The sequence below is a fragment of the Rhagoletis zephyria genome, unplaced genomic scaffold (assembly GCF_001687245.7).
Source record: "Rhagoletis zephyria isolate East Lansing unplaced genomic scaffold, Rhagoletis_zephyria_1.1 Rzeph_scaffold_00041, whole genome shotgun sequence".
NCBI classification, from domain to species: domain Eukaryota; kingdom Metazoa; phylum Arthropoda; class Insecta; order Diptera; family Tephritidae; genus Rhagoletis; species Rhagoletis zephyria.
This window is the reverse complement of record NW_016157125.1, coordinates 296,379-311,621: the sequence shown is the minus strand read 5'-3', so window position 1 is coordinate 311,621 and position 15,243 is coordinate 296,379. Positions and strand designations below refer to the sequence as shown.

General features: G+C 33.5%; 1 protein-coding gene across 1 annotated transcript; it reads right to left on the bottom strand.

Moving 5' to 3' along the window:
• Positions 1 to 12,418: 12,418 nt before the first annotated feature.
• On the bottom strand, positions 12,419 to 13,710 carry LOC108366960 (enoyl-CoA delta isomerase 1, mitochondrial-like). Its single transcript, XM_017621469.1, has 2 exons — positions 13,545 to 13,710; positions 12,419 to 13,480 (listed from the first exon to the last, which is right to left on the bottom strand). The coding sequence occupies exon 2, from the start codon at positions 13,464 to 13,466 to the stop codon at positions 12,579 to 12,581; it is 888 nt and encodes a 295-aa protein (XP_017476958.1). The 5' UTR covers positions 13,467 to 13,480; positions 13,545 to 13,710; the 3' UTR covers positions 12,419 to 12,578.
• Positions 13,711 to 15,243: the final 1,533 nt, after the last annotated feature.

Below are 15,243 nucleotides of genomic sequence, written 5' to 3'. Positions count from 1 at the left end.
ATTAATTATAATTTTCCATCTAACATTTTCATTTGAATTTTCATTCGCATCTCATTGAAATCATTAATGAATTGGCTGCTCTTGTTTTCTTGCATTTTATAGTCGAAAATTCTCTCAGTTTTGAACACACTTACATTGAATGACCGACAATGCCAAAAAATAAATGTGCCGATTGTTTCAAAATGAAAACAACAACAAAATGAACGAATTATGCTAAAGAGTATCCTGTAAATAATATATGTATATGTAACCACTGTATGTATATGTAACATATAAAGTCCCAAGGAAATAATAATTATAAAAAAAAAACTTAATAAAGTAAATTAAAATAAAATAAAATAAAAAAATAATTAAAAATATCTACACTAGCTAAGAATTCATTCTAAAAAAAATCGGGCGTCTATACAAAACTAAAAAAAAATCTTAAAAGTGCAGTATTTTGGGAAAGTGCTTATGTATAAAAAGAAATTTTTGAAAAACCTTTGTGAACAATATAGATTTCGCAGCTTAAAATTTGATTACGGTTTGCATGCAATATTATTTTCTAATTTGATTCCCTTGATTCTTGTGATTTGTTTGTCGATATACAAATGTATCGATATCTTATTCGATTAATTTATCGATATCTCAATGGATACGTTTATCGATATCTGCTGCTGACATTACATAGTCAAGTTATTTTTTTTTAATACGTATCTATACCGATATATTTTTTCATATTCGAAAAAAAATTTTTTAATTTTTTTTGCTTGCTTCTTTTTTGCAAATTTATTTGTACTTTTCTTTGCCTCATTTGTTTATAGATAAACAAATTTTGTCGGTACCTTAAGCGATTAGTTATGAGTACTGTATTCATTAGATTGTCGCGATATGTTTAAAAATATTTATCGATATAGTTATCGACACATTTTTCGATATTGGAAACTAGTTATTTTGTATTACTTTTCTTGACTGCCTTTCTTCTTGCAAATTTACTTAACGATATTCAATATACATATATCATTGATGCATGTATCCATAACTTCAATGATTATTTATGAATTCCGTTATCGTTAGATCATTGTGCTATATTCAAAAATTCGTTCAATATAATTATCGATAGTTTTTTTTTCGATATTCTAATCGAAAATTATCAATTTGTTAACGATATACACATGTGCCGATAGTGTTATTGAAATATTATGGATTTGAAAAATATTTTTTCATATTCGAAAATAATAAATTTAATTTTAAAATTTATTTATACTTTTCCTTGCCTCATTTCTTATAGATATACAAATTTATCGGTATATGTCAATCGATACATTTATCAATATCTACTACTGACGTTACTTAATCAATTTTTTATTTTTTTAATAGCAAACTTATTTATTCTTTTCCCAGCTTCTTCAGCCTTAGATCATCGCTTTAGCTTTAAACATATTTATCGATATAACTATCGATACATTATTTTGTATTCTTTTGCTTGCCACACCTTTTTGCAAATTTTTCGATATGCAATATATATCGAGATATTAATTTATGCATATATCGATAACATGAATGATTATTTATAAATACTGTTATCGTTAGATCATTGAGTTATATTTAAAAATTCTGTCGACATTAATATCCATAGTTTTTTGCGATATTATAATCGATAACTTATGAATCAGCTGTTGATATTGTACCAGTGATTGAACTTCGATGCTACCTACTGTTAGGATGCACATCCAAGGAGCAATCTATTGCGGTCACTTAATATGATGGACCGCCTGAATGTTTGTACTTTACAAAATGCGAATTGAACTTTAAACTGGTCTGCCGTCCTATTAAAATGCATCTGGTCTTCTTCACTGGAAGTTATAAGCTACCTCTTGTGACTCTTTCCTCGATTAAAGGCGTTTGCATGGCGGTTTCTATTGGGTATCTATGAAAAATGAATGAGTTGGAGTGCACTTAATTACATGTGGAGACGTGGTGCGGGTATTGAACTTTTCCCGAGCCTAGCCCATTTCCTGGATTCAAAAACAAGTGGGCAATAGCCTGCACTCTTAGCCATTGGAACAAGTTTTCACCCTTAATTCACCATAACCATAACCATCTCTGCTTAAGGCAACCATTTAAGCCTTTTATGACCCAGTCAAATATGCCTTGCCTTGCGTATTTTATAGTAAATATAGGGAAAGCTAAATATGTAGTTTAAGTTATACTATGTGACGATTATAAAATGTTCATCATTCATTAGGGCTCAAACTAATACCTTTCGTTTAATTTAAGCCAACTTCTCATAGTTTCACTACACTTGTACTAAACTTTTCTTAACGGATCATCGTTCTGTTCTCGTGTCTTTTCAACCCGGAGGAATTCATTTTCCTTACCCACGCTATTTTGAGATCTTATGGAAGACCTTTATTACTCAAAGGCGATCGCACATTGAAGGTGAATTGCTCCAAAATATCAGTTTATAATAACTTGAGTGCAAACTACGTTTTGTTCTATTTTTTTTTTTTCAGAAATCAGCCCGAAAATCTACTCCATTTTAAGTTCCATTTTCTTTATTCCTTTCGCTTCTAATCCCATCTAATATTAATTACTATGATAGAGTTATCAATTCATCTTCATTCTTTCAATGCTAAGCATGCTTTAGATATTTATAATTATGATTTTGGGATTGGCAAATACTATGGGACTAGTGGCGCATGTATTTAATTAACTTATTCATATTCTGGTTTTGGGCAACAAAAATAAAATAATAAAAATACTTATTCGCAGACATGCCACTGCAGTAACAAACCCGTAACATTGCAGACCATGCAAGATTAGTACTTTTGAAATTAGGTAAAAGAATAGTTATACAAACATAAACCGCGCGTGAATGTTTGCGGCGCACAGCTTTGCTTGATTGAATATACTAAAAATAACTATAAAACAAAATAAAAAATAAAAAAATATACATAAAACTAATGGTTGAATAATTATAACAATAATACAAGAAATTAAATATATATTAAAATAAAATAAAAAATAAAACCAAATTAGTTGAAATAAAATGTATATGAATAATCGTGAGTACGTATGTACATAAGTGAGCTAAGAACTTAGACTAAGCAATTGAAAACAGGCCAAACTCAGATTACACCTACTTACATATATACAAATATATGTATACATGCATAGAGAAATGCTGAAAATATAAATAAATAGAGTAATAAAATTTAAGAAAAAATACGGCATAAATATATAATTATTATAAATAGCAGTTACTAAAGTTTATTGCATTTAGTTTAATAATAAGAAGCTATTGCTATATAGTGATGTCGTGCATTTGATGAAACATTCAAATCAAGAGCGCTGATATTATCAAATCAAGCAAGAACATAACCGTTAATATAGAGACATATGTATGTATAATTAAATAAATAAATTTGAAATAAATACCATACAAAACTAAATAATGACTGGCGTCAATATGAATTTTGGGATTTAAAAAAATGCATGTGAGGCCGTGGGAGCTGGAGTAGCCTAGCTGACATACAACAAAAAAAAAAAAAAAAATTATGCAGATTGGCTCTTCTGGCTTTTTTGGAGTCATTTGTACATATATTGTTCGAAGAGTACCTGTGAAGATATGAAACGGACAAAAAATTTAAAGAAGGCGGCTTCATAATTCTATCCAATAAACAGAACGAATGGCGAATATTAAAAAATGGTAAGAAGTATCTCATCGTTTGTGCTACACACTATATATAGAGAAGTACTACTGGACAGGATATTTCGGGAAAGTTCGAAGAGCTCCTTTGCCTTGGAATCCAATTAGTATTGATTAGTGTTAAAAATTGCAATGCCTGGGGCTGAAATGGAATGTGAACCTGGCATGAACCACCTTGATATCATCAGTGATGGGCATACTTAAGTAGTTTTGTATTTAAATTACCAGTTTCGGTACTAAATACTCAATTACTTAGATTTTGGAGATGTCTAAATATTCAATAAAAAAATCGAATATTTAGGAATTGCTAAATACTTTAGGAAAAATATTTAGGAATTTGGGGGTTGGTAAACACTCAAGTAAATAATACTTTAGGTTTTTTAGAAGCTTTTTGATAATACTTAAGTTCAAAAAACTAAAATATCTAGTAGGCGCAAAATACTCTGGTACAAAGTGCTTAAGTATTCAGGTACTTTGGAGATGCAAAATACTTTCACTAAAGTACTAAGGTATTTAGTAGATGGCTTAATGCTTACAAACTGAATACCTTATGAATTAGGGAAAATTTGATCAATTAATACCTTACCTTAACCTCAACTTATTTTACCACAACTCACAATACCTCACTTCAAATCTGCTCACCGCACACAAACTCACCACACCTCACTTTAAATCGCCACACCTGATCCTACCACCCCTAAATTGACAACACCTTTACTCACCACATTTTAAGATTTTCGAGACTTTTTCATGATTCTCGGGACTATTTCAGAATTTTCGTTATAACTACATATCGATATTGTTAGAGATATACTATTGTCAATATGCTGTCGATACAATAATCCATAATTTTGTTGATACATTTAGCGATATATTTAGTCTCGAAAAAACTAAAATAGTCCCTACCGTTAATCCTCGAAATCGAAGTGACCCCGAAAATAGTGAAATTGTCTCTAAAATTTCGATATAATCTCGAAAATCCTAAAAATATCGAAGTAGTCTCAAACACCTCGAAATAGTCTCGAAAATCATGAAATAGTTTGGTAAATCCGGAAATTCTTTATTTTTACACTGAGTAATGAAGTCATAAGTACTAGGAAACCCCATTAACTAGAAAATACAGACAAAAGACAATTTTAATAAATAGCAAAGGGATAACATAGAAACCACAGGTCGATAAGTGGAAGTTCATGTGAGAAAAACTTTCTTGACGTGATCCATGACAGCTTCATACTAGGTTCACATATTTACATATAAGTAGTTTATCCTCATTTTCGAGCTTAACACCATAATCTGTAATTAGAACAAGAGATTAGCCATATAAAATTCGTCCCTTGTGAATCTCAGATTTAACCGATAACTTTTCGGTGTCCATCCTAGTTTTATTGATTATTTTTGCGAAAAAGAGGAGAACTGCCAAATGTAAAAGTAAACAAAAATGGACGCTAGCAAGGAAAAGAGATTTGTAAAGGTATTTTTAATAAAATGTTAAGTTAATATATATTTATGTTGCTTATTATAGCAGAAAAACGTGATCACGTTGGCACAGAGAAGAAACATAACTTTTCCTTGAGATGTGAGAATAACAAGCACAACAAATTTTACGGCCAATAATCTGAGATTTGCCTGTGTAAACGGGGTGATTAAAAAACGAGCTTTGATTGAGATAATATTGATATGTGAACATACTTTAAGAAGCCATCATCTGGATTTATTAAACTCGACAACGAGAAGCCATTAAGGTGCTCACAAAAATAAAAGGCAAGCATATTCATAACTGAAGCCATGGAAACTCAAGCAAGGAAGTCTTATATAGCGATAACTGTTACCACCATTGCGACAGAAGGATCTCTGAGTCGCTAGTCAATAATATAAGGAAACAGCACCGAAGAACAGCATGTATCCATCCGAAGTGCAATTTTGAAAAAAAGGTTTACTCCGAATTTAGTTAAAAAAGAATTAGGTGGGTATATCCGTAACATAACTTATAGCCCAACATACTGTAGCTTGGTGCACGGATGGTTCATTGACTGATGAACCAAATTCGATATACTTGGTACTTATGGGAAAACATATGATATATGTGGCTCAATATCAAGCGCTACTACCGGAAGCAGAACAATACGACCAATACGAACTCGACGGACTGCCAAGCGACTATTAAAGTCATCGGATTTTACCAACTTACATATATCAAAACTTGTTACGCTGTGTCTTGAAAATTTCAAAAATCATGGTTTGATATTTCAAATTTGTGTTCTCTAAGTTCCAGAACACAATGGTGTGGAAGGAAATAAGATTGCTCATAAACTCGAGATAAAGAGCATCAACGCTTTCATCGGTCCAGGCATAGGAAAAGTGGAAAACCTTGTCCAAACAAGATGAATGGATGGATATAATCTAGAACGCTTTAAGGGAATGCACTTGATTGAATTCTTGAATTCTTACAAGACATTGAAGCTCGAACTATCAGCTGACTAAATTAGAAATGCACTCGCATGAGCCATAGAAATTCTGCAGGACATAAAAACGCAATTCGATAATGCGTCAATCTTAGAACTAAGGGTGCGATGAAATCCAGGAATTGTAGCTCAATACTAAAATTTCTCTTAGATATCCGGCTCTGTGGCTTCTAAGATCGCTGTGTTATTTCGTCAAACACAAAGATAATATTAATAAATTTCATAGAATATGCTCCTTGCGAGTTCTCTAATGCCATTTAATTTTTTACTTTCGAAGTTTAGGCTCCTAATTTTGTGGAGGAAATAAGTTATGCCAAAAATTTAGCTTACGAACGGAAAAGTCGACGATAGATATTTTTTTATTACGCGGAAAAAAGCTTAACAAAGCAATTATATGGTTTGAAGTTTCCCGCTATCGATAAATTTATCGATGTTTTTGTTATCGATAAATCGTCTGATATATTTATCGATATTATTATCGAGTTAGTATCTATGGCGGTGCCTTTTTTCAATATTTTTTGACATTTTTATCGATTAACTTAACACCATGTGTACGGCTTCGAGGCTTTTTAAAATCTTGTCGTTTATGGCAGTGTGAACATTTTTTTTAACCCTTACTCTAACTTCAAATGTTTCACATCAGAAATTCTTTCATTAGGAACTAATTATCGGCTAAAATTCCAATATAAGCACATTGCCAACGGCCAACACGCTAAACAACTAACTAAACTAAGCAATTAAGCCCCTTCCGAATACACGATTTAATTAACATTTCAGCATTTCACTACAATATGTATTACACATTTAATTAGGATTAACTCTTCTTCACAACACATTGACCGTTCGCACATAAATTAGTCTATTACTCGTAGCCTCTTTAGAAGTGAGAAGTTAAAGGTCAATTTCACTGACGATCAAAGCACATAAATTTTCAATGCAAAAGACAAATTGTAATACAAATTAAAACCCAGAGATTTCAACAGACAAACTCACCGTTGATGAAATTTACCATCAGCGGCCCGCCAACGAGTACTCCACCCGCCATTACAGTAGCCAACGCAATAATTCTTCTCTTCTCCGTTAGCTAACTACATACTCTGTATTTGCTACTCAACGAAGGTCACAACATGCCCGCTAGCTAATAAATACTCAGCAAAATAGTAAATGAGTTCAACACGTTGGAAATGTTGCAATGCATTTACCTTAGAGTGGTTGGGTGTGTGTATGTGTACGCAGTACATACCTACCTTCAACGTACTTGTTTACTCGTGGCCAGCCAGTTAAGTGTTAGTGGCGCCATTGCTGTGCTTAGTAAGTTCATTAGAAAAAGGATGCAAAAAGCACTTTTCGAAATGAGTGTAGAAAGTAGAAGAATGTGCGACAGTATTTGTTGTTGCCGTACACACATTAATTACGGTTTGGCTATAGTTGTGTCAAGGATACAAAGTCAACGGTGCACCGTGGTTGTAGTGATGTACTACTTACGACGACTACTGGTAAGCAGTTACTTAGATTTACGGCGCTTGGCTAAGTGAGTGTGGTGACTGCTAATTGAATGAAACACTTAAACACGTTTTATGCAGCATTTACCATAGAGGGAGATGACATTTTTTGTTTTTTTTTTTGTGTAGAGTGGAAGGTGATTAGAAACTCGTATGGTATGATTTCATATCACGTGATGCGAGATCAGGTTGTATAATTACTATGCGGTTTGTGTTCATTTCAAACCTTTTTAAATCACTTAATTTTTCCCCTTGTATTGCGGGATATCATATTGGCAAATCACATCACATCGTCTGATCACATCACATAGTCCGATCACATCACATAGTCCAATCACATCACATTTAACTTATGATTTTAAAAAACATGTTTAAGAATTTGCTGTATGCTGCTCACTGAAAGACACACGTCAAATCACTTAAACAAAAATTTAGATGCAGCTGCAAACAACTTTTTGATCTTGACTACTTGAAAAATGTTTGGAACATCATATCACATCATGTGATATCTCATTGCATAACATCATCCTAAATATCGGTAATAAGCATGAAATTTGTATTTCAAGCCCTAATCATTAAAACCCATGTGGCGTTCAAACGCCAAAAATCAGTGGTCAAGAACTTGCACATTAAAGAGATATTTTCAGAAATTGCGAAAATTGGTTTTGCATTGCAAACCATTTCAAATTTCAACGCAAAACTTGCTAAAGTTGTAATTTTTGTTTGAATCAAAAACCTTTTACCTCTGCCAAAAATTTTTCATTTTCATTTTTAATGTCTAAAACTCTTTCTTTTTACACCAATATAATATATATGTATTATTATATATATTATATTATAAATATTTTCAAAATTTAGTGCCAGGTTGAGCGAGCTTTGCTCGGAGTGCATATACTTTTTAAGGTTTTCAAGATTTGGCTAGCTTTAAAAAAATATTTTGGAAATAAAAAAATAGATTTCGATATCTATTACGTAAATTCCTTACTCTAAAATTTAGGTCTCAACCCTATTCCGAAATACGCTGGAATATATGGTACATATTTTGTGCATATATTTCTGTGTATACATACAAAAAATGTTGATTGAAATTAACAAAATAAAAATTTTTATTACATTGAAGTGTGGCAATCCTGAGGGAAAATATTTTGTGACCAAAGTTCTGAAAAATACTTTTCAGCTGATATCCACATTTCGATGTTTTAGCTAAATTTTATAGAATGGAAAATAAGTGGCAACCTTACTCAAATATCCCAAGATATAACACTTATTACATATATAGGCAAAGCAAGAGCCTTATTTAAGTATTCATGAATAGTATATTGTACCCTCAAACACAAACAATTAAATATATATGCGATTTGAGAGTTGCCACCTGTTTGAAAATTGCAGTTTAAGTAAATTGATAAAATAAAGTAAATATTGCAATTTGGGTATAAAACTAAAGAAGTTTTGGAAATTTTACTGCCGAAATTATTTTTAAGAAGTGTTGCCAACTGTTCAAAAAATGTTTTTCGCTTAAACTGATAAGGTAAGTATTGAGTTAGCCGATACTTAACCTACCTTCTAAATACCTTCGAAAATATATATTGACTAACACTTATATTTATAAAAAATATATAATGCTTCATAAATCGAAAATTGGTTTGAACAGCTCACTACATAAAGCTCTCTAAATATATTTTATTTCTTATGAATGAGGCCATAATAGTTTTTGAAGCGGGTATTCGTTAAAACTAAATAAATGTCATACAAAGGGATTTCCGATCACATCGCCACATCACGAGATCACATCATACCTAAATTTGTCATATCGCTAACCGCAGATCTCTTTAAACGTACAATAAATTTAAAGCATGTCATCTCCTGTACTCAAAACAACATAAATACAAGTATAACGCCCTACATGAAAGTTTTAACCAATTTTAATTCTTTTAAAAGTATGCCACTTCGCAAGTTCATTTGCATTTGCAACTCCATATTTACAATAGGGGTATTCTCTGAGTCTTGTAAAGCCCTTGCACGGTGCACAGATTGCACGGATTGCACGGTAAAAACCGGTTTTTGTATGAGACAGCTTTACAAACCGTGCAATCCGTGCACCTTGCAAGGGCTTTGCAAGACTCAGAGAATACCACTAATATCTTTGTGTGGCAAGTTGTGAAAAAATCATTCACATTTATTATTACATAGCGCAATCATCATAATGCTCACTTGCAATATGCAATAAAAACTTTCAAGTAACTTTATGTGCAGCAACTCTTCATAGAAATTTATTCACTTGCAAGTTTGGCACTTGGGATAAACAAACAAATGCATTGCTATTCCATAGGTGAAGTTGGGTGAAATAATGTTTGCATATTGCATATGTCGTTTTTGCAAAACAAATTTGTATTTCATTGCCAAAGGTTTATAGCCAATGTGAGCATTGCATATCAACTGTTATATTGTCGAAATTCCCTTTGCAATTTTATGCAAATCTTAATATAAACTTGTGTGGGGAAGTCTTTGGTTTACATGATTGCAAAGTTACCTGTGTCAGTTGGTAGGCAAATTCAACGACAACTTATACATACCTCTGTAACGTTCAGCATAAGCAGCTGACGAAAAATATACTTATATATATTTTACCTTTGGATACTCCGCCAATTTGTTGGGTAACGAAATCCAGTGGCCTCTCCCTGATGCAATGTGGAAGTGGTTCAGGGAAGGCGTATTTTGAAGAGACACAGACGGGCTACTTGATGGATAGTTTCCCTATACCAACTTCCGTCTAAAACAAAATTTGCATACTAATCACAATAACTTTGAGTTTTAACAAACTGGCTTTATTTTTTCCGGCAGCCGATTGTTTTACGCATGTGATGTGATCGGTTGTTATATGACATAGAAGCTTCACAGACGAAAAACGGAATATAACCATCGTTTTCACCGGACCTCAAAAATAGATATGCTTATATATATATATATATATATCTATACAGATGTATGAGCATCTACTGTCGGACTTTTGACCTAACAAGTGGAATGGTTGCAAGGAAAGCTTATTAGACTGCATAGGAAAGCATGTGTTATCTTTGTCTTTTAGGTTCTGTGAACATTTCGCATTTGTGTATCCGTTTCGCACATATTGCCTTAAAGATATCACAGGATCAATTTCCCAATTCTTTCGATTTACTATTAAACCAGAGGGCCTTATAGATCTCGAAACGCTGCTTAACTCCAAAATTGTCTCGACACAGGTAAGTAATTGTGTGACGGTAGGTTGATTGAACATTTTACTTCGTCACAGTCAAGCCAAAAGGAAAGGCATATCAAACCAGAGGGCGAGTCGTAATAGTCGTCACGTAAAAATTCATATTTCGGATTAAATATAACAGTATACCGAATTACGTATACCGAATTAAGAGACGAGCAGTAGGTTCACGACTGCTATAATCCGAAATACGTATTTTTATAAGACGAGTTTCTTGTTCACGACCGTTACGAATCGAGGCCAGTGTTGTGGCCATTATATTCGCTTGCTAATAAAATCTACAATGAGTATGTGTTTGGACGAGTTTAGTGTTGTAAGGATCTCACGTGGACGAAGCCTTGTTGCAAGTGGTATTTTGACTCCAGTAATGGCTATCATGAAATGAGACTTATAGGAGCTTAATCTACTAGACCTGCCTGTTCGGGGTTGCGTCGAAATGAATCTTGGACGATTCGTTCAGATAAATATCTCTTGCGCATCTGTTGATTTTGTGCAAACCTAACAGATATTAAGTATCAACTTAAGTTAAACAATTCCGTAGCGCCGCAAAATAGTCCTGGGGTGTCAGAAGAAGGCATGCCGTAACGGTTCGAAGGGTGGAATTCTGATGGTGGTGTGAAGGTGAAAGCAATAAGTGTCGCTAGTACCTATGGTTCATAATAAGACTTTCTTCGTCCTTTTCTTAAATACTTCCGTCAAGTGATTTGAGTTCATTACTCCTACTGTAGTGCCTCCTACGATCGGAACTATGGTACAGTATACCTCTTCGTTGAATTCGAGCCTCAATCCCTTTGTCTATGTGTTGAAAAAATCACGGAATATGTGCATGTTTCGTATTCTGAAAGATAGACGTGGTCTTTGAGGCATGAGTTTATTCATGTTCTGAGTGTTATCTGGCTGTTGTTCCTTGTTATATCGAAGCAGTGAGTGCCACATGAGATCATAGAGACTTCCTGGGAAAGGAGCAAAAGGTGCTCGAAGAGGTATAAATTAAACACGATTGGCAAAAGTTGATCATGCCCAAAGCACTAGCCAATTACATATCGACGGCCGAGTGGAAGATCGACCTATTTCGGCAGCAGGTTCGAAAACATCCTAACCCAACTGAATATAATTATAGAAAATATGCTGATATAGGGTGCTGTTGAAGCGGTAGCTGAGGTAGGACGTTTTGAGCTTAATTCTGAAATAGAGCGCTCTTGAGAAATTTTCTGTCAGCTGCCGAGATAGCTCGATCTTCCACTCAGTCATCGATATAGAAATACCAGAATGGTGTGGGCGCAATTGCCGACGCTGTGCATTTTAATGAATGAGATGGGGTGCAATTTTCTCATCCAAAGGCAGTCGGTCATCTTCCGGTGATTACATAAAAGGGAAAGCCATTGATTTTCCAACAAAATATGAGTGCATGAGACATCTTGCATCATTCTATTAACCCTCTCTTTTCTATCAGCATATTTGCTTGATTGAAACTATCTGCCTCTTAACTTTTCACAATTCAAATATCAAAAGCCAACTATTTATTTCTTAATGTTGATAAACTGGACGAAGCCATTTGGATTCAAAAATTAAAATTTATTTTAAATAAAAATTTTATTCATTCAGTATAAGGAACACTTTTTGTTTGTCGTATCGATACACAAACAATCGCATCATGAACGCCTCCTGCTCTACGCCTTTGCCTGCTTCGACTGCCTATTCTTCAAACTTTGCAAATATTTACCCAAATATGCCTGCACTTCAGGCCTCTGTATGGTGCTCAGAAATATGTCCAAATCATGTTGACTATTTTTTTCAAAATTCTTCAAAATTTCTGCACGAAATAGAAGCTTTGTTTTAGCGCGCGCTGTCAGAGTGCGCGGTTCAAAGCTATTAATAAGAGCCACTGCCTTCTCCAGCGCCTGCTCTTTGCTTGTGGCCACTTCATCCACCAGGCCCGCCTGCAGCGCCTCTTCACTGCTATATACGCGACTAGCGGTGAGGTCACGTTCAGCAATGCGCCTGCTAGATACCGCATTCGTGTAGGAATCCATAACGAACATGGGCACACCAAGTCCCGCCATTGTGTCATTCAAACCGATCTTGAAGTTAGGCAACATAATGCGATACTCACTGCTGGCGGCCAGCAAGCAACCACCCGCCATGGCGTGGCCATTTATTAGCGCCACAGTGGTGAGGGGTGTGGCGAAAAGTGTATGCCATAAATTCTGTAGCGCACAAAATATGGCCTTCAAACTCGCTGTGTCTGCCTGATAGCATTCCTTCAGATCGAGCCCAGCGCTAAAGATGCGATCTGATGCCGAGGTGAGTATGAGGCCGCGACATTTGGATTTCTCCAAATCTTGAATGGTGCGCTGTATTTCGCTCATGGAAGCAGCGTTGAGCGCATTGGCTGGCGGCCGGTTGAGTGTGAGAGTGGCGATCCCGGTTTTGTCGTCGACATTTAGCGTGGTGAATTGTTGACCCGCACTGTTGGCGAATGTGCGTGTAGATGTACTTGGGTTGGCTAAAGCGCTAGAGGAGGCAAATTTGAGCAAATGCAGACGACGCATGGCCATAGCGAGATGATTTGCTAATTTGATAAAAAATGTGAAATAAGTTAAATCGTTTTTCGTTAAAGAAATTTCACAACTTACTGTTTGATAACAATGTTGAAGGTATGCGTTGTTTGTATACTCAGTTAGTCAATGCTTGCTCTCCACTTTTACGTGCTCGCTCTAGCTTTGCTGGTACCACAATGATTTATATGTATACGCTGCGAAGAAACAAAAATATGCCGCGTGATTTCCACCACACCCCAGCTGGTTTTTTTAATATTCGTTTTGTCACTGCTGCGTTTTGTTGATAAACACACTACACGTAAAAGCGATTGGAGCGTCGTCGGTATGGGGGGTTGTCTAAGGGGCTGCAGCCCCTGATATCTCATCTGTTGCGAATTCCTTAATAGTCAAAATTTAAACAAAAAAATTTTCGAGTAGATGTTTTAAATAGAGCCGCTTTAAAAATCAAAATTGAACAAAAAATATATACAATGAAAATTACACAATGAAGTTTATTTTAATTTAAAAAAAACTCATATCTTGGTCGAGTTTCATTTCCCAGAGGTGTTGTTGGAAAGATGTGAGTATTTCTAATAACTATTTTTTTTTAATTTGAATATGAATTTTAGTAGAATTTTTAAATACTTTTAAATATATTTGTTTTTGTAAAATTAAAAGGGCATTAATTTACATACATCTAGTTCCAATAAAAAAAAAATTATCTTAAAAAAAAAGGTATTTTCCTTAAGTTATTTTGTAAGAAATTAACACATTCCCGCAAACTAATGCTAAAAATTTTTAACAACTTTTTTTATAAAGGTTGGAAATATTTCTAATTATTTTTTATAATTTTTTCTATATATTCTTTTAAAAACTTTAAAATCTTCTAAACAAAATTTTTTCTTTAATCAAAACAGAATATTAAGAACTTATCAACGGCTTGGAATATCTTCTTGTCTGCACTTCATTCTAATTAAAAAAAAAAATGTGAAGTAATCTTTTAAAGTGTTTTTTAGTAAAATTTCAAATATTTGTGAATACTTTTTTATAAAAAAAAATGTTGGGTATTAAAAAATTGCTAAGAATACCCTTACAGCTAATAGTTTTTTATTTAAAGGGGATTTTTTAGAATTTTTAAACGCTTTTGAATTTTTTTTTTATAAAATTAAAAACTGCCCTTAAAAAAAATGGTAAAAATACTGCACACACCTAATTCCAATAAAAACAAAAAATTAAAATCTTAAATGGAAATGTATTTCCACTTAGTAAATTTTTTAAATTTAAATTTTTTTAACTCATTCACCCATATTAATGCAAAGAATTTGTTAAGAAGGGTTTTTAGTAAAGTTTTGAAATATTTTATTTTTTATTTTTTATTTAATGTTTTTAATAAAATTTTCTCACTTTTTTTAATTCAATTTTTGAATAAAATAAAAATTATATATTAGGAACTAAAAAATTTGGAATATTTTCTTTACTGCACCTCATTTTAATTAAAAAAAATATAATTCTTTTATGATGAAAAAAAAGGTTCTTAAATTACGCAAAGAAATTTTTATACCCGAGCGCACTTGTGCACAAGGGTATATTAATTTTGTTCACATAACGGNAAATTTTGGAAAATGGGCGTGGCGCCGCCCACTTATGATCACATATATGTATCTCGGTAACCGTTCTACCAATTTGTACCAAACTCGGTATGGTTATTGTGCTTGCCACATATAAGCAAAACGTTGAAAATTATTGAAATCGGACTAAAATTACGGCCGCTTTTCATATAACGGTATATTTTAGA

Bases quoted from the DNA above. Each gene is read 5' to 3' on its own strand.
- LOC108366960 (XM_017621469.1), bottom strand. From the start codon at position 13,466: ATGGCCATGCGTCGTCTGCATTTGCTCAAATTTGCCTCCTCTAGCGCT.